General features: G+C 46.4%; 1 protein-coding gene across 3 annotated transcripts in view; it reads left to right on the top strand.

Moving 5' to 3' along the window:
- The window catches only part of Cpa4 (carboxypeptidase A4), a 44654-nt gene that overhangs the window by 21984 nt on the left and 4688 nt on the right, over positions 1-17982 (top strand). The window contains exon 11 of one of the 3 annotated variants that reach the window (XM_028866175.2): positions 961-2537. The exons of the other annotated variants lie outside the window; for them this stretch is intronic. Within the exon in view, the coding sequence (XP_028722008.1) occupies positions 961-1148 (188 nt within the window). The 3' untranslated portion in view covers positions 1149-2537. Of the gene's footprint in view, positions 1-960; positions 2538-17982 lie in introns of those variants that run through there. 3 annotated transcript variants of the gene reach the window in all.

Raw genomic sequence — 17982 nt, 5'->3', positions numbered from 1 at the left:
GGACGGCAGTGGTTTAGTGACAAGATGGGAATGGGGATTCTATTCTTGGCATATGTATATATGTGTTATATGTTTGCGTTTATGCATGTTCACATATATACGTATATATGAACATGCATGTAGAGGAATTTACTGCCTTTTTCAATCACTTTCCACCTTACTGAAGCTGGGTCTCAAGACCCAGAGTTTGTGGATTCAGCTAGCCTCGCCAGCCAGATTACTCCAAGACACTGTCTCTGCCTCCTGAGCATTGTGATTACAAGTGGGCCATGATGCCTAACCAACTTTACATGGATTCTAGGGATCTGAACTCTACTGCACAAGCTCGCACGGCAAGCTGGTTGCCCACTGAGCCATCTCCCCAGGCTTGGGGATGAGGATTAGTATCTCTTAGTTTAGGCTTGAACAGACCTTCATGGTGCAGGATGACCTAAGCGTTATGGATGGAGTCACTGTGCCTTTTTGAACATAAGTGTCGTAGGACCTGATGACTTTCAGGAAGAGCTCTGCATTCTAAGGAACTCCATCCTGTAATCAGTCTTTCTTTTGGGCTGCCAGCTCACAAATAGCAAACAGGAAGACTTATTATTAATTATGAAAGCTCGGCCTTAGCTTAGGCTTGTCTTACTCGCTCTTATAACTTAATCCATATTTTTATTAATCTACATTCCACGTGGCTTTTACCTCTCTTCCATTTCGTGTGCACCACTCAGTCACGTCTCGAGGGTATCTCCTGAGTGCCTCAATTCCTCTTCCTCTTCCTTTCTCTCCCCGGAAGTCCCACCTATACGTCCTGCCTGGCTATTATTGGCCATTCAGCTTTTTATTACACCAATCACAGCAACACACCTTCACACAGTGTACAAATATCCCATGACACCATCCAGGCAGAGCTCTAGCCTTTTCCCATGGAACCCTGCAGGGAAGGAGGCTTCAGTGGTATTCTCTTCTGACTTCCAGATCCAGCCAGCGGGAGCAGCATTGACTGGGCATATGACAATGGCATTAGGTATGCATTCACATTTGAGCTGAGAGACACCGGGCACTATGGCTTCCTCTTGCCAGCCAGCCAGATCATCCCCACTGCGGAGGAGACCTGGCTAGGACTGAAGACCATCATGGAGCATGTGCGGGACAACCTCTACTAGTCAAAGAGAGCACTCATATTTCACCCATAAGCCACCACTGAGGCCACTGTTAAAGAAGATCGCTTCTTCACGCGTGGGCCAGAGTCTTCCGGGCTGGTCGGGAACTTCGCTGACTCCTGTTCAGCACCGCTCCCTAGAGATCACACATCCTGGAGGTGGACCTGTGAGGAGTGCTTGCGTCAGTGTGGTGTTTGGTCCCGCTGTTCTGCTGAGCCTGGGGTATGCTTCTCTACCCGTGCATGACTGGGCAGGCTACCTTCACGGTCATTACTTCCTGGTGGCATATGGCTACCTCACTTTTAGGATACCTCTGATGGCTCTCTAGTCTCTACATTTAGTCAAGTCAGGGATCTGGCTCTGGTGGGGAACTCTGGGAGCTGCTGGGGGAGACAATGCTTATCTTTAGAACTCCTTTTATTTTCTCTCTTTCTGACATGTTTTTCTTTTGGACAGGGTCTTACTATGTTGCCAATGCTAGCCCAAAACTCCTGGGGTCAAACAATGCTCCTACCTCAGTCTCCCCAGCAGTGGTATCCGGCTCTTTCTATCCTGCTTATTCTTTCTACTCTTATTATTATTATTATTATTATTATTATTATTATTATTATTATTGAGACAGGGCCTCTCCATGTAGCCATGGCTGTCCTGGAACTTGCTAAATAGACCTCTCTGGCCTCGAACTTACAGAGATCCCCCTGGCTCTTCCACCAGAGTTCACTAAAGGGATTAAAGATGGGCATCACCACACCTGGCTCCTCTTAATTATTTTTTATTGGCTTGAGTACACAGTGGAGCTCTTGTCCATCACAAGGCTCGGTGTTCAGATGGTGCCTGTTCTTTCTACCCCCTTCTCTTTATATTTGGCGTTACTGGGGTCCTCGAAAGGGTCAGTCACCCTATAGGTGAAGCTCGCAGGATCAGGGATGAAATGGGGGCTAGACGGCAGGACTACTCGATCAGCACCATCTGTCTTGTCGGCCTCGTTTCTATTCTGCCTTTTGAACTCACTTCAAAGATCTTGCCCTCACCTCACAGGCCCTAAATCATCCCTATGGCCTGGATAATCTCAGGGCTCAGGACATTCCAGCTTGGGCTCTGTGGTCCCTGTGTTTCAGTCTCCCCGTTTATTCCTCCTGTGTTTAAAGTCACCTTCTATTTTGCATCCTGGACCCTGAGTTCCTACCTGGAACAAGACTCCATCCTCAGCCAGACACCTCCTGAGCTCTGCTTAGCACATACCATCTGCCCCGTTTGTGTTGTGGGTTTCGTTTTTGTGTTTTTCTTCCCCCTGTTTTCAATCATGTCTGTAAATCTTAACCCTCTGCCTAGGATTTGGGCAGCATCTGGTGTGTCCTCATAAGCCAATAAATATTCAATATGGCTCCACGATCGGCCTTTATTCTTTGCTTTCACCTGAGTGGAACCGAGCCACAGTCTTGAATATGCATCTCTTTATAATGTCAAAAGGAAATTTTAATCCCTGTCCCTATCGTATGACATGTACACAGGCCTATTTCATCAGGCAGAGGGGCCTCTGGGGCAACGTTACCTTGGTGATTTCACTCTGGCTGGTTCTAGTTCCTTGGTTTTCAGCCCAGAAGCTTGATATCCACAGCTTCTGTGTTGATTAGACCCAGGGTTGCTGACTCACGCCTTCCGAGCCCAGATGAGGCAGATGATAAAATCAGAATACGAATTTATTAATTTACATCATGGCATGTAACTGTTTAATGGATTGGATCCTCACGTCGCCTGAACAGTATAGTCTCAGTACATTCTCTCCCTGTAGGCAAGATACACAGGCAGCCAAATTATAATCAGAAGGCTGCTTACTGAGCAGACGTCAGAGCAAGGAAAGTTAATTACAGTCTATGATTAGAATTTTTAATGGCACCCAGCTCTAATAGAATGATATGTCTACTTCTATAACCAGAACACACCTGCCAGCTGGACGTCTTTGTAGTCAACACAATGCTTGCCTCTGTGACCCACCTGTAACCTGGCTCCGTTTCTGGCCATTGCCCTCAGATTGAGATTTTCCTTCAGATTCCTTAAGCAGGGCATGAAGAACCATATTAAAAAAAAAAAAAAAAGAATGATACGTGTGACTAGAATAAAACCAAGGGCATTAGTTCTTTAAAAGACACAGCCAAGCAAGTTATAAGTCATAATAGTCCTAATCCACACAACAAAGAATGTATGCAGACCTGCAGATCAGTAAGAAAACATAAATATCCTGGTGGGAAAATTGGGCAAGTTATTTGAGTAAGCGTATCATGTAAGAGGAAGGAAGTATGTCTGACAGGCTTATTTATGAAGGGATGACGAGCAGGGGAGGGCATTCAGAACAAGGCTGCCATGAGCACCAACTCTCTGCTCATTCTGTTGACAAAAATGGAAACATTGGAGCGGATGTGAACAGGAGGGTCTCTTACACATTCTTAGTGGGCAGATGAATTAGTAAAACCACTAATGTGGAAAACATTACCTCACTATCTCCCGAAGCTTATAATCCAGCCACTTCCATCCACCCCAGAAGCAAACCTGAGAGATTCAATGGGAGATGTTTGCAAGAAGAGTCATAGAAACACTGGCTAGCCCAGTGAAGACCCAGAAAGAACTCAAAAGATCAACAGTAGGAACTCTGGGAAATAGAGCATGGCATGGTCACATTGATGAGTTAGTCCCTTCTGTTCTCATCGCCATCATTGTGGGTGGGAAGTCCCATGGACACGGGCTTGATGAGGTACAGAGGCCTTTCTGACTTCAATGTCTTTCAGAAACTTTAGTGTTATCTCTGCAGGTTTATAGTAGCTCAGATTTTCTTTTTTCTCTGAGTCAATCAAAATTTAATAGGATTTCTTTTTTAGAGCATTAAAGCTGCATACCCACACAGACATACACATGGACAGACAGACATGCCCATGCAATGTATACATATATAAGGAAGACACACAAATTTTGGTAAAATTATTTAAGGGAAGACCTAGCAGACCTGCCTGGATCCCTTCTCCTCTCCTTGCTTTGAGTGTTCACTGCCAACAGTTCAAATGTCCCTTCCTTATTTAAAAAACAGAAAAGCCCCCACATTTATTTACCCCCCCCACACACCCCGTGTGTGTACATCCATGCACACAGAGGACAACTTTCAGGAGTCAGTTCTCTCTTCTGCTATGTGGGTTCTGGGTCTTAGGCTTGGCAGCAATCGCCTTTACCACAGAGCCATCTGGCTGGCCCAAGTCTTACGCCCTTGTTCTAAAGACTTGATGTTGGCCAAATAAGGTCTGCCTGAGTTAGGAGGCTATGCTTTTCCCGTTACCCCTCCTCTCCAATGTGGCTCAGGGGTACAAAAGGTTAATTATTTGCCTCAAGGTAGGCCCAGCACTTGGGCATTAATGTGCTCCATATGTCCTGGGGGGTCAGGATGGGGTCCCTGGACAACAGAGCAAAGCAAGTCATCCATGCTCAACTCCCTGGCCCCCTTCACTTTGCTTGTTGCTGGAGACCCCGCCCCCACTCCCCCCCACACACAAAGGTATCAGTTTTGCTTACAGAAGACTCTGGCCGCAGGCTCTGCTTCCACGGAGATGGCTTCAAACAAAGGGAAGAAAACCCAGGAGTCCATGATGATTATCACAGCCAGGGAGAGGCAGGAGGATGGGAAAGGCTCCAGAGAAAGCCCCATCACTGATGAGCATGCCATTCACCAAGGCTTGTGATTAATCTGTTTCTGTAGACCTGAATCCACTTTAGAAGATATGTATAAAGATAGGAGTTTTAATTTTAGAATGTTCTCGTTTATCATGAATTTATTGCACTTCCATTCACACTGGGGATGGCCTCAGCTGCTGCATTCTAACAGCAGCTGAGGCCAAAAGCTCTTCCTGCATGGAAACTGCAGCTGAAGAGGCAGGAAGCGCCCACGTTCACAGTGAAATGAAGAAGTTCATTTGGGTAAACAATAATAAATAGATAAGACAGGTCACTTAAAGGAGAGTGATGGATGGTAATGGACCTCCAGACTGAGAAAAGCAGAGGAGATAGCACTTGGGCACTTGTTTTAAATCATTTTGAACATTATTCTTCGTCTATTTCCCTAAACCACGTGAACAGGGGCAGTTAGATTTTATTTTCTACAGTTTATGGAGGGAAACATCTCACGGGCTGCACGTTTCTTGTCTTAGATGAATAATTAAAACGTTCTGTTTTCTAAATGAAAACCTCACAGAAAAAAGAAAATCTGAGCTACTATAAGCCTGCACAGATAAAACTAAAGTTTCTGAAAGACATTGAAGTCAGAAAGGCCTCTGTACCTCATCAAGCCCGTGTCCATGGGACTTCCCACCCATAATGATGGCAATGAGAATAGAAGGGACTAACTCATCAATCTTGGGGCTATGGGTGTGTGCTCATGCGCCAAGTGCACGTGTGTGTGTGTGTGTGTGTGTGTGTGTGTGTGTGTGTGTGTGTGTGTGTCTGAGGACAGTTTGCAGGAATGAGTTCTCTCCTTCCATTAAGTGGTTCCTGGGGATTGAACTCAGGTTGTCAGGTCTGGCAGTAAATGGCCTTTCCTGCTGAGCTATCTTGCCAGTCACCATGCTTTTTGAGACAGAGCTTCTCATTGGCCTGGAGTTTGCCAGTTCAGCTGCTGGCTAGCCAGTCATCTCCCAGGGTTAAAAGTGTTTGCTGCCAATCGGGGCCTGCAGACCAAATTCAGGGACTGATGCTTGTGTGGAAATCACATAGACCAAGATCTCCCAACCCCGAGTTTCCTTCACAGTCTCTGTGTGTGGGTATGTATGAGAGTGGGGAGCAGGCGGGACTCAACCACCTCCAGGTCTTACTCCAGGTCTTACTCGGGAGCAGACGGAAACGCTTGTGAAATTACTGATTAAGGACAGCAGCCTGAAGCTGGCGTGGAGTTCGCTGCTGCCTGTGAGTGCTTGAAACGGAGCCACTCACGGGACGGCAGCCACATAGACGCCATCTTATTCACTTCAGTCTTGTGGTCACTGAAGGTGGGGAGCAACAGAATGCCCAGCTCCTTCTGCCCTGTGACCTTGCACTGTGATGTAATCTCAGGGGGCCTCAGGGGTGAAATGCTGGAGATAAATCTAGGGCCCTCTGCTAGGCAAGTGCTCTACTCCTGGGTTATGCCAAGCTCTGGCTATTTTGGTTTGTTTGTTTGTTTTGAGACAGTCTCACCATGTGGCCCTCGCTGATCTGAAACTTGTTAGGTAGACCAGTCTGGCCTCAAACTCAGAGAAATGCCTGCCTCTGCCTTCCAAGTGTTGGGATTACATGTGTGCATGACCACACCTGGCGCTCCTCTCTCTCTCTCTCTCTCTCTCTCTCTCTCTCTCTCTCTCTCTCTCTCTGTTTTTCAAGACAGGGTTTCTCTGTGTAATTTTGGTGCCTGTCCTGGATCTCACTCTGTAGCCCAGGCTGGCCTGGAACTCACAGAGATCCGCCTGACTCTGCCTCCGAGTACTGGGATTAAAGGCGTGCGCCACCACCGCCCAGCTCTCACCCTTGGCTTTCTATCTTTAAAGTGTGAATAGTGTCAGTATTTGCAGTGACTTACCAAGACAGTTAAGGGAGCTGGTAAAGTTGCCCGTTCCTTCGTGGCAGTGGGAACAACCAGCACCTGTTAGAGCGGCTCCCCCCACCAGCTGGTGGAAGACGGTCTATCGGTCAAGTCACTGACATTTTCTTCAGGTGAGGCTTGCTTGCTTGCTAGCGGCTTATGACACTGAAGCGAAGATCTCAATAGTTTACAGAAAGGCACAGTTGAATCCGAAGTCACTGATGGTATTGTTGGGTGTTAAAATGTTGTGTCTTTCCACCCAGTTTTTATGTACATCTGCCCCTAGATTCAAACAAAGGACCAGTGCCTAGAATCTTCCTAGGTCTAGCTTCTAGCACAGCCCTGTCAAGCACATGGGGTCATCTCTTGAGTTTCACAGGTCCTGAGAAGGCTCTGATCTAACTCTGTGCTGGGTCAAGTTGAGGATGTGCTGCAACTCTGGAATGTCCTATGGAGGTCCTGCTTCTCTTATGTTTCTTTACGAAGACCAGCGAGGCAGAGGCAGCTCCGTTCCCATCCTTATCGCCGGCATCATCCTCATCTTTCCGGTTGATGAATTCTGGAATCTTGCCAAGCCAGGCAGCTTGTGAAATAAATTCCCCCTGCTGTTTGCACTGAGCCTTAAATCATGAACACCAGCTGTTTTGTGTATTTGAAATAAAGCTCCAGGTGTACTGGGGGGCATCAAGGGAGCACTGGCCGTCCCCCCCCCTCTAGGATATCTATGGGAACTGCGGCGCAGCTTACTCCTTTAACACAGAAAGTGAATCCAGGTCCCGGCCCCTCATCCTCAGCAAGGCCATGCTCAGCAGCTAGTGAATGTCTGCAGATCTGATTTGCTACATGTGGCCAGTCAACAATCACATAAGCCATACTCTCAACAAGTTAGGATGGCAGGGAAAGAGTGCTTTTTTCCAACAAATACAATCTGTGGGATTCTGGAAAAGAGATTGGAATGCATGTCCCTAAGTTCTGAGACAGACAGCATAAATTAAACATGGAGCGATAAGGAAAGCTCGATACTGGTTGAGTTGTTTGCAGTTTTCCAGTGATTTATAGTTCTCAAATGCTTTATAGCTATTGGATAATTAAATTATTGCAACCACCTGGTGATGTATGCAGGCTGAATACTATTATGCCCACTTCAGTAGGAGATGAAGAGGGCAGTTGTGGATCTAAGCATTACACACTTGGAAATGAAGCTGTGTCCGGGTCCCCGCTAAGAAGGCAGAGTCCAGCATCCAACTTTGTTTGGGAACTTGAATGCCTCTGAAATGTGTCTAGTCCCACTAACTTCCCAGCCTTGGATTACCTGCCTGCCCTTCTGACACGGTGTCTCTTCGGGTTTGCAGCTGAGAAAGGGAGTTTATGAGGAAGCGGGAGTCAGGTCACCCTGTCATTGCTAGCTGAGGAGATGGCCGACTGGACGACATGGCTCCTTTCTGGCCCTCCCCGATCCCTGTGCCTGTGTTCAAGATTTCCTTCCAGGGGAACCATGAGCAAAGTTTTCATATGGAACGTCTAGAATGGGCTGAAGTCCACTATGTCTGCTGTTCAGGCCTTTCATATGACCTTCTGACCGTTCATTCGGGTGGTACAGCCTGTGGAAACACCTGCCTCACCTTGCCCATCAGCCTCTCCCACCCTTAGATGATAAAGTGTCCACGCCTGTCAACAAGCAAATAGATGTAGTCTGTTTCAATATTTAAACAACCTGGCCTAGACTTGAAAAATCCATTAGCTTGGGTCTAGAGCTTCCAGGCGAAAGCACACTTTTGTACGGTTGGGATCCTCAGCACGTCATAAAAACACACCGAGTGGACACTCACAGCTGTGTCAATATCCTATCTAGAAGTCCGGTGTCTTTCCACTGAGCTAACTGGAAGTGGTCATCTTTCCCACTCAGCTCTGAGCCCTTGACAAGGCTTTGCCCTTTGAAAAAATTTTATGGCAGCTTGGTGGTGGTGGTGACGCACACTTTTAACCCCAGCACTCGGGAGGCAGAAGCAGGAGGAGCTCTGTGAGTTCGAGGCCAGCCTGGTCTACAGAGCAGGACAGCCAGGGCTACACAGAGAAACCCTGTCTCGAAAAACCAAAAAATAAGTAAGTACATAGATAAAAATAAAATGTTATGGCATTTATTTATTTGGGGGTGGTGTGAGTACATCATTGCACATGTGGAAATCGGAGGACGCTTGGCGGAAGTCAGCCCTCTCCTTCCATCAAGGCGGGTGGGCATGGCTGTCATACTCAGCCCATCAGGCTGGTGGCAGGAGCCTTTACCTGCTGAGCCATCCTGCTGGCCTGGCATTATTCTTTTCTGATGGATGGGAAAACACAAGAGGTCTGGAAAGCAAAGGCTTTGTTTCAGTTTCAAGTGGACATGTATTAGAAAACTCAGGCTCAGCCAGGCCCCTGGGAATGGATGACCTGTCTCATCATTGTGAGGCGATTTTTCTAAAATGCTCCCGAGGCAGCTGGTGAGTGGACAGATATTAACTTGGTTAAGGAGTCATGTCAAAGAAGACACCAGATCCTTCTCTCTCTCTCTCTCCTGTTGCGGGGCCATCAACAGGATAAATGTCTAACGGGTGCGTCTCTGTACACCCTTGAGGTTTCCCGGCAAGGGGCGTCTATGTAGTCTTTAGTTTACTCTGGAAAATGAAGGAGAGACTTTCATGGTCAGAAAGACATTTGCTCTTGCTGGAAAGGGGACAGACTGCCAGGTTGGGAAAGGCTGCTGAGAGGAAGGAAGGGCCAGGTGCCAGCTTCCTCAGGGACTGATGGCGCCATGACCTTGGGAATAAAACGGGACATGGGGAGGAAAGAGTGCAGGGATGACTTCCCTCACTCCCGAGAGAGGAAGTAAAAGGAAGTGATCGTTGGCGGAGGTGGACACTTTTCTCATGGGCATGCCTCATAAAGCTTTTCCTTCAACAAACCAAGATTCTGAGCTTTTCTGATCCTTGAATCCAAACTTTTAGATTCTTCCTCAGATGTTGCCCTCAACACTTAAGCAACACAAGGCCCAGAGTAAAGATTTTTCTTAAGAATTAATGCCCCAAATTCTGCATCTTTTCTTCTTTACCGTGTGTGTGTGTGTGTGTGTGTGTGTGTGTGGTGTGTGTGTGTGTGTTGTGTGTGTGTGGTGTGTGTGTGTGTGTGTGTGTGTGTGGTGTGTGTGTGGTGTGTGTGTGTGTGTGTGGTGTGTGTGTGGTGTGTGTGTGTGTGGTGTGTGTGTGTGTGTGTGTGTGTGTGGTGGTGTGTGTGTGTGTGGTGTGTGTGTGGTGGTGTGTGTGTGGTGTGTGTGTGGTGTGTGTGTGTGGTGTGGTGTGGGTGTGTGTGTGTGGTGTGTGTGTGTGGTGTGTGTGTGTGTGTGTGTGTGTGGTGTGTGTGTGGTGTGTGTGTGTGGTGTGTGTGTGTGGTGTGTGTGTGTGTGGTGTGGTGTGTGTGGTGTGTGTGTGTGTGTGTGTGTGTGTGTGTGGTGTGTGTGTGTGTGTGTGTGTTGTGTGTGTGGTGTGTGTGTGTGGTGTGTGGTGTGTGTGTGTGTGTGTGTGTGTGTGTGTGTGTGTTGTGTGTGTGTGTGTGTGTGTGTGGTGTGTGTGTGTATTGGTTCTCACCTTCCGGTGAGGGTTGTGAGGACTAACCTTGGGCAGACTTGCCTGGCAATCACTGTTAGCTGCTGAACCTTGTTGTTAGCCCCACACCTCTGTTTTTCAGCACGCTGAAGCGCATCTCAAATGTCTCCTGGGCTCACCACCCACGTCATTTCTGTGGAGGACCACCATTTCAACTCCATTTCCAGTGCCTTTTCTCCATGTTTGGAAATCCATTGAGAGATACTCCTTTTACATTTCTTCACATCCACACTGTCTTTTCAAGGATGTTAGAACAATAAACAGCCCTGGAAGCTGTAGATAGTGTTTCCCTCAGGAGTGAAGGGCAGATTTATTTACTGTCCAGTATAATAAAAATAATGTCTGTTTCTGAAGCAAAGGACAGTTGGGTTCACTGCCTATTACAAAAGTTCAGGGTCTTTGGGTTTCAGCTCTGACATGTGACGAGCTTAGAAGCCTGTCTCTCCTGCTTTATCAACAAGCAAAAAGCTGAATAAACTGAAAATCAATGACTTTTCTTGGACTTACCAGAGAATTGGGGTCAGAGGGCAAACTGAGGTCCTGGAATCTAGAGAGGCAGCACTTTCCGAGTCACAGATGTGATCTATTTACCCAGAGCAGAAGCCATGGTGGGTAGGAAGATCAGGGTTGCACGGTAAATGAGATGAGGGTGGAGATTGAGTGTGGTCTTGCGTGAGTGTGAGAGGCCCTCCAGACGTGCAGTCTCAGCCTCCTTGTGTTTTGCTTCGTGTTGTTTTTGTGGGTCTTTCTCTAGAACCTCACTAGGTTCTCCTGGTAAAGAAGTAAGAAAACTTTCCTGTTGTCTCAGACAGGGGATGAGAGAGCCAGCCATTTTGAAACACACCTAGCGTGTCCTCCACAGCCCAGTCCCACTCTGTAGAGGAGAGAATGTTGAACGTTTCCACCTAAAGACATGATATGTGAGGCTGGAGGGATGGCCCCATGGTCAAAGGCCTGACTGTGTGTCCAGAGGACCTGGACATGGTGGCTCACACCTGTCTGTAACTCCAGTCCTAAGGGAGTCCATGCCCTTTTCTGGCCTCTGTAGGAGCCAGGAACACAAGTGGTACACAGATGTACATGCAGGACAGACATTCATGCACATTAAAGAACATTTTAAAAATGAATACGTTTGTAAGGTGACGGACATGCTAGCGACCCCAATTTGAACATTGTACATGGATTACACATGTCAAAATGCCCCCCCCATCCCATGAAGGTATACAACAACAACCACACGCCAAGCTAAAAATCGTCTCTACTAAGTGCCAGTAAAACTTCCAAGGCTTCATCTGACTTTAGGGGAGAGGCGGGACCAAATCCAGCCTCCTCTAATCGTCCTCTCTCACCTCAGGGAGGTGAGGGGAACAGCAAAGCTAAGACCACTGGTCAAGCCTGTAGTCCGGGAACTCGAGACTCCTATTTGATCCTAAGGCTATGGAGTCTTTTCTGACCCTTGTATCTCATTACCATACCAGTGGGGTTCACTCTGGATTCAAGCTGAAAGAGCGGTAAGGTGCTGACTTTGTCAGAGGATGCTGCTGAGGAAGTCCAAAGATCAATCAACCAGCCAATCATCATTAATAATAATAATAATAATAATAATAATAATAATAATGACACTTGAGAAATCTGAAGGCTCTAGTATTGTATATCTATGTCAAACACAAACACAGCCCAGCTCCTACCAAGATTAATGTAGAACCTCACACCAAAGGCCTATTTACTTCAGTTCTATTACTCTGCATGTTGTGTTCATCTTTCAACAAAAAATTACAAGGCATGCTAAGGGCAAGGAACAAAACATGGTAGAGACAAGGCAAGCATCAGAACCAGACTCATTCTGGGGAACCATCATCTAGGGAGTTAAAAACAACCACGATCAGGAACTAGGAAGATGGCTCAGTGCTTAAGAGTACTTGCTGCTTTTGAAGAGGGCCAGAGCTCAGTTCCCAGCACTGATGTTGGGTGGCTCATAACTGCCTGTAACTTCTGCCCCAGAGTCTCTGACACCCATTTCTGGCCTCCTAGGGTACCGACACACAGGTGTACATATTTATATGCACATAGATAAAAATAAAATATATCCTTAAAAAGCAACCGTGATGAGTATGTTAAGGCCTCTAATGGAAAGAGTTCACATACAAAACAACACAGGTAATATAAGCAGCAGAGAGAAAACCAAATCCCAGAGGAAGTGCTGGGAGTCAGGAGTACTGTAACAAAATTAAAGGATGCTTTTGATGGAACTATTATCAATAAACTAAACGTGGCCAGGAGAAAGAAAAAGGGAGATTAAAGATAAGGTCAATTAGAAAATTCTGGAAGTAAAATGTAAAAGAGGAAAGAAAAAAAAAAAACCCTTCAAGACAAAACAATAGAATACCTAAGAACTGTGGGACAATTTTTAAAGGTATAATATACGTTGAATTGGAACACTAGAAAGAACAGAGCAGAAGAAATATTTGAAATAATATGGCTGAGAATTTTCACAAATTAGCATCATCAACACCAGGAAACTATACCTGGAGACATCATAATTTAATTATGTCAGAAAAGCAAAGACATCAAGGGGGAGCCGCCCTCTACGGAGTCAGGAATAAGAATTACCTAGACGCTCTGTTAGGAACCACGCAAGAAGAGTGGGGTGAGACATTTGCGGTGTTGAAAGAAAAGCCCACTCTTGTAGAATTCTGTATCCAGTGCGATCATCCTTCAAGAGTCAAGGATCAATACTTCCTCAGACAAGCAAAATCCCAGGGCATTCATCACAGCAAACTTGCTCTGCAAGCAATATTAAAAGAAGTGATTCAGGGCATAGGAAATGATAGAGCTTGGGACACTCAGATCCATACAAAGAAAGGGAAGGGGGAGGAGTAACTGAAGGAAGAATCCAAAGAGTTTCTTTTTGCCATTCTTAATTTAGTGGATAACTTCTCAGTCAAATGGCAGTGTGTTATGGATGTAGCATGTGGAGTAGTGAATGAATTTAGCAGCATTATAAAGGACAGGAGAAGGGAACCAGGAATGCTAGTTACAAGGCCCCCGCCTGGTAGTAGAGTACCATTTGAAAGAGTGTTATAAACTAGAAGCAATTACAGGTTAAGCATGATACAATAATGAGGCAAAATCTGACAGCCATGAGGAAAACCCAAGTCTACCATTATAGTGGGAGACTTTAAAAACTCATCTTTCGGCAATTTATAGGCAGCACAGGCAGAAAATCAGTAGAAAAATATGGTTGACCTGTTAAGGCACCATCCATCAGCTTGCTATCCTCGGCATTTATGGAATAATCTTTCCAACAGCAACTGGGTATGCATTCTTCCTGAGATCCCACAGAATACACACTAAGGTAGACACATCTGGGCTCACAAAGATATAAAAAAAATTGTAAGAATGGGAATCATAAAAGGCTTCAGGCTCTCTGGGCTCAGAACCCTTCTGTAATTCATCCACTGACTTTGCGGGTGTCTCTGATCTCTTGTGTTGCCTCGTGAGAAAGGGGGTTCAGAGGAGAGCCACAAGGGTTGAAATTGTCTCCGAGTCAGGGCTTGTGTGCTTTTGGCTCACATCAGTCAAACTGTGCCAAATAACTTGTTCACTTTATAGAAAGTTCTTCATTAAAAAACTCTTCAGTTCTTCATTAAAAAAACCTTTACTTTGTGTATTATGGTATATGTATGTGTCTGTGTGGGTGTTTACACATGTGTGCAGATGTGCGTGCGTGTGTGAGTGTGTGGAGGCCATGCATATGTGAGTGTGCGGAGGCCATGCATGTGTGAGTGTGTGGAGGCCATGCATGTGTGAGTGTGCGGAGGCCATGCATGTGTGTGTGAGTGTTTGTGTGGAGGCCATGCATGTGTGAGTGTGTGGAGGCCATGCATGTGTGAGTGTGTGGAGGCCATGCATGTGTGAGTGTGTGGAGGCCATGCATGTGTGAGTGTGTGGAGGCCAGAGGTCAATGCTTTCCCATTTGCTCTCCACCTCATTTTGGGAGACAACGGGGTTTTTCAGTGAACTTGGACTCCATGGATTCAGCTGGTTGGCCAGCCAGTTAACTCCAGGGATCCCTCTGTCTCTGTCCCTTCAACACTGGGGTTACAGACATGTGCCGCCATGCTTTGTGTGTTTACATTGGTGCTGGGATCCAAACTCAGCCCTCATCTTACACAGCAGGTATTTTACCAACTGGCACATTTCCTCAGCCCTATTTTGATTTCTCTCTCTCTCTCTCTCTCTCTCTCTCTCTCTCTCTGTGTGTGTGTTGTGTGTGTGTGTGTGTGTGTGTGTGTGTGTGTGTGTTTGTGGAAGCCAGAGGACAAATTCAGAAGCTATCCATCTCAGTTTTTGCTAGTGTCTCTCTCTCTGACTTGTAGTTTGCTGAGCAGGCTGAGCGGGCTGGCCAGCAAGCCTCAGGGATGCACTTGTCTCCTCCACACTGGGATTACAAGTGCATGCTACCATACTGGACATTTTTAATGTGGGTTCTTGGATTGAACTCAGGTCTTCATGCTTGCAAGACAAACACACCTTACTGACCGAGCCATTTCCTCAGCCTCCCTTCACAGTTTGTGACTACATCTTCCCTAATTTTTACCTTTTTTCCTACGCAGATCAATACTCAGATACCTGGGTTAAGCCAATGAATGTCCAAGGGAGGCTAATAATTGGCCTCCAGTATGTTGGTTTCATCATTATTTGGGTTGCATCAAGGTTATCAAAACTCTTTAAGACTGAGAAGTTCAGTGCTGCATTTTCTGCTCATTTATAGAAAGCACACACAAATGCTGCTGTGTAGACAGAGACAAGAAAGGTGGGCAGCCACACTGGCAACCTCCCCCTCCCTCCCCCCTCCCCCCCTCCCCCCACCCCTCTTCCCACCCTTGTACAAAAGTTGGCTTTGTTCAGGAGACTGAATTCCAAACACACAGGGAACGTAGCTGTGTAATTTATGTTAGTCAAGGCCAGCCTGAAGCCAGCATGGCCCCAGCAGGAGTTTGAAAATTATTGATCCCAGAGGCCTGCCTTGGGGTAAGACGGTCCTGACTCCATGTGACAGCAAGGGGCAGTGAGAAAATCCCAGCCAGACGCCAGGCTCTAAAGGCAAACTCCTGCTCACAGCTCTGCTCAATTTCCCCCCCACGGTACAACAATTTCAAGGAGAGTGAAATTCCCCAATGTCTATCAACATTTACTTAACAAAAAAATCAATGAAAAATCAGATTCTGCCACCCAGCCCTGTGTGAGAGATATTTCCAGAAACAAAGAGATGACAGGGTGAAGGCTTTCAAAATTAATTGATGCACGATTAGACCACGCTTCAGGTTTTTTTTTTTTTTTTCCAGGCTGAATTCCTATAATTTAAAAAATTAGCATGTCACACCCAAGCTGCATAATTACATACCTTAGAAAATTCTGCAAAATATCATTGTGTTCATAGTTTGTATTTTATAAAACATAAAGAAAAACTGAGGTTGAAAAAGATGAGATTAAAAACACAGGGCAGAAGTCCTGAGTCTTTCTCCCTTACCCCGGCAACAGGAGCGACGCCTCATGTCGGAGGCGTCTGGATTAGAGCCCCCTCCTCACCCTCTGCAGGCTTGCTTTAGTCTCGGAAATGAACATCCGTTCTTCAACTCCATGAGGGCCCCGCGTGCTGCAGCCCACAGACTTATCTAACCTCTGCTTGTGCTGTGCAGCCTTCAAGCTAAGAATGGTTGGTTCATTCTACAGAGATTGTTAGCTGGATCCTGGGTAGCCATACCCACCCCTACTCGCCCCCCCCCCAGTCCCTCCCCAGCCCCCTCAGGCAAGGGCTGTGGGAAAGAGGCCCAGAGCATGCTTCCGCAGTCCTCAGCCTAGAGACTGATGGAATGGGTTAGAACTGGGGCTCCCTTGGTGGGTACCTGAGCCAGCTGCAAGGGCAGTAGTCTAGAAAAGTTGAGAGAGAACAGCTGGGGGTCTGGATGGAGGCAACCATGTGGCAGAGGGTTGTCTAAGAGCCCGTCATGAACTGCAGGGGCAGGGAGGGAGGGTGTAAGGTGGTGATGTCGGAGGGTTACACTTGAGGACGGCATCAGGTGGGTTCTCTGGCTGTGGGGGAGAGACCAGAGTCCAGTCACTGAAAACGGAGAAGGAGAGCACACAAAAGGTGTCAGAGCTCTGAACGAAGGCAGCATTGCTGAAGGCCCAGGAACTGGGACTCTGTTCTCCGATCGGAAGGAATCATTGCAGTGCATGAAAAGACAGCACGAGCCACAAACGATAGATCCTAGACCTGGTCTGGGCTACTCCCAGGATTCCTGAAGTAAAGTCGGTGAAGGGCCAAGCCCCAGCCTACAAGGGGTGAGCTGCACATTGTTAGCTACCTGGGAAGAATTCGAGTGCGTGGTAGATGGTGACAGGGAGCCCAAGATGTGATTAGCTAAAACCGGGGAGATGTGGTTAGTGGCTATGGTTTCCCCTAGAGGGTGGGAAACCCCGTGTGGGATTCTGAAGGAGGAAGCAGTTCTTGAGCCCCCGTCTCCAGCAATATTAGACCACCTTTTGGTAGCTCATTGTTCTCTTGGCTATCCAATACTTAATTCCCTCTGAAAGCACATCTTTCGAATAGCTCTGGAAGGTAGGCTAAACCTGTTTTTCAGTTAATTCAATCACATTTGAGTATCCTGAGGGGGATCTGCTCTTTTAAAGAATTGTGGAAAATTTGCTTGTTAATCAAAGAATCCGATGTGAACCGTGGCGCGCTCCTGTTTTTCTGTTGTTTTAAAGATTACAGTTGACGTATTTATTTCTGTAAAGCACCCAAAGGGGACTTGTGGAGATTAAACATAATTTAGTCTGGGAGTTTTATTTGTGAGCATTGAGGCACCTCATGGATCTTGGAGACCCTCAGGGTGGTCGCTGACAGAGGTGGGAATTAATACCTTTAATGACAGGGATTCAGGGCTCTGTAGCATCAGGTTTCCTGGGGCCTTCCTACCCCTGTCTTGGCAGCTTAACTCCTTCTCATCTTGCCCAGCGGCTCAAATGCCACTGTTGGTTCTTTTCTTTTTCTTTCTTTCTTTCTTTCTTTTTCTTTTTTAAATTCTGACTGTATAGTTAAAAATTGCACATATATATTATATATAATATAGAAGTTAAATTTTTTGTGGCATTAAGTATGTTCATAATACCACGCAGCTATGAGTACCCACACATCTCCTTGACTTTGTCAGATCCCCCATCTGAAATTTCCTTTCAGTAAGCAACTGTCCCCTCTCTCCTCTTCCTCATCATCCTTGGTAAATATCTCTTTGTGTATTCTATGGCTCTGAATACCCAGTCCCATTTTGTAGACCTGGAGAAATATTCGACAGCTTGTTTGAAGAGTGAAACTCTTTTCTAACCACTTGCTATAAAGAGTCCTACCTACTCCTTGCATTCATGTTACTTGAATTTATAAACCCAGATAAGGTTGTACACGGATACTTCCTAACTTGTCAGTTTGGGGCATTTTTTTTTCTTGGATTGATTTCTCACTATGAAAAGTATGAATATAAGCTTGACCTGAGGGCTGGCACCTGTAACCTTAGAATCTGAGAGGCGGAGACAGGAAGCTCGCCAT

Source organism: Peromyscus leucopus, chromosome 3 (assembly GCF_004664715.2).
Source record: "Peromyscus leucopus breed LL Stock chromosome 3, UCI_PerLeu_2.1, whole genome shotgun sequence".
Taxonomy (NCBI): Eukaryota; Metazoa; Chordata; class Mammalia; order Rodentia; family Cricetidae; genus Peromyscus; species Peromyscus leucopus.
The sequence above is the reverse complement of the archived record's forward strand: the minus strand, read 5'-3'. Positions and strand labels throughout refer to the sequence as shown.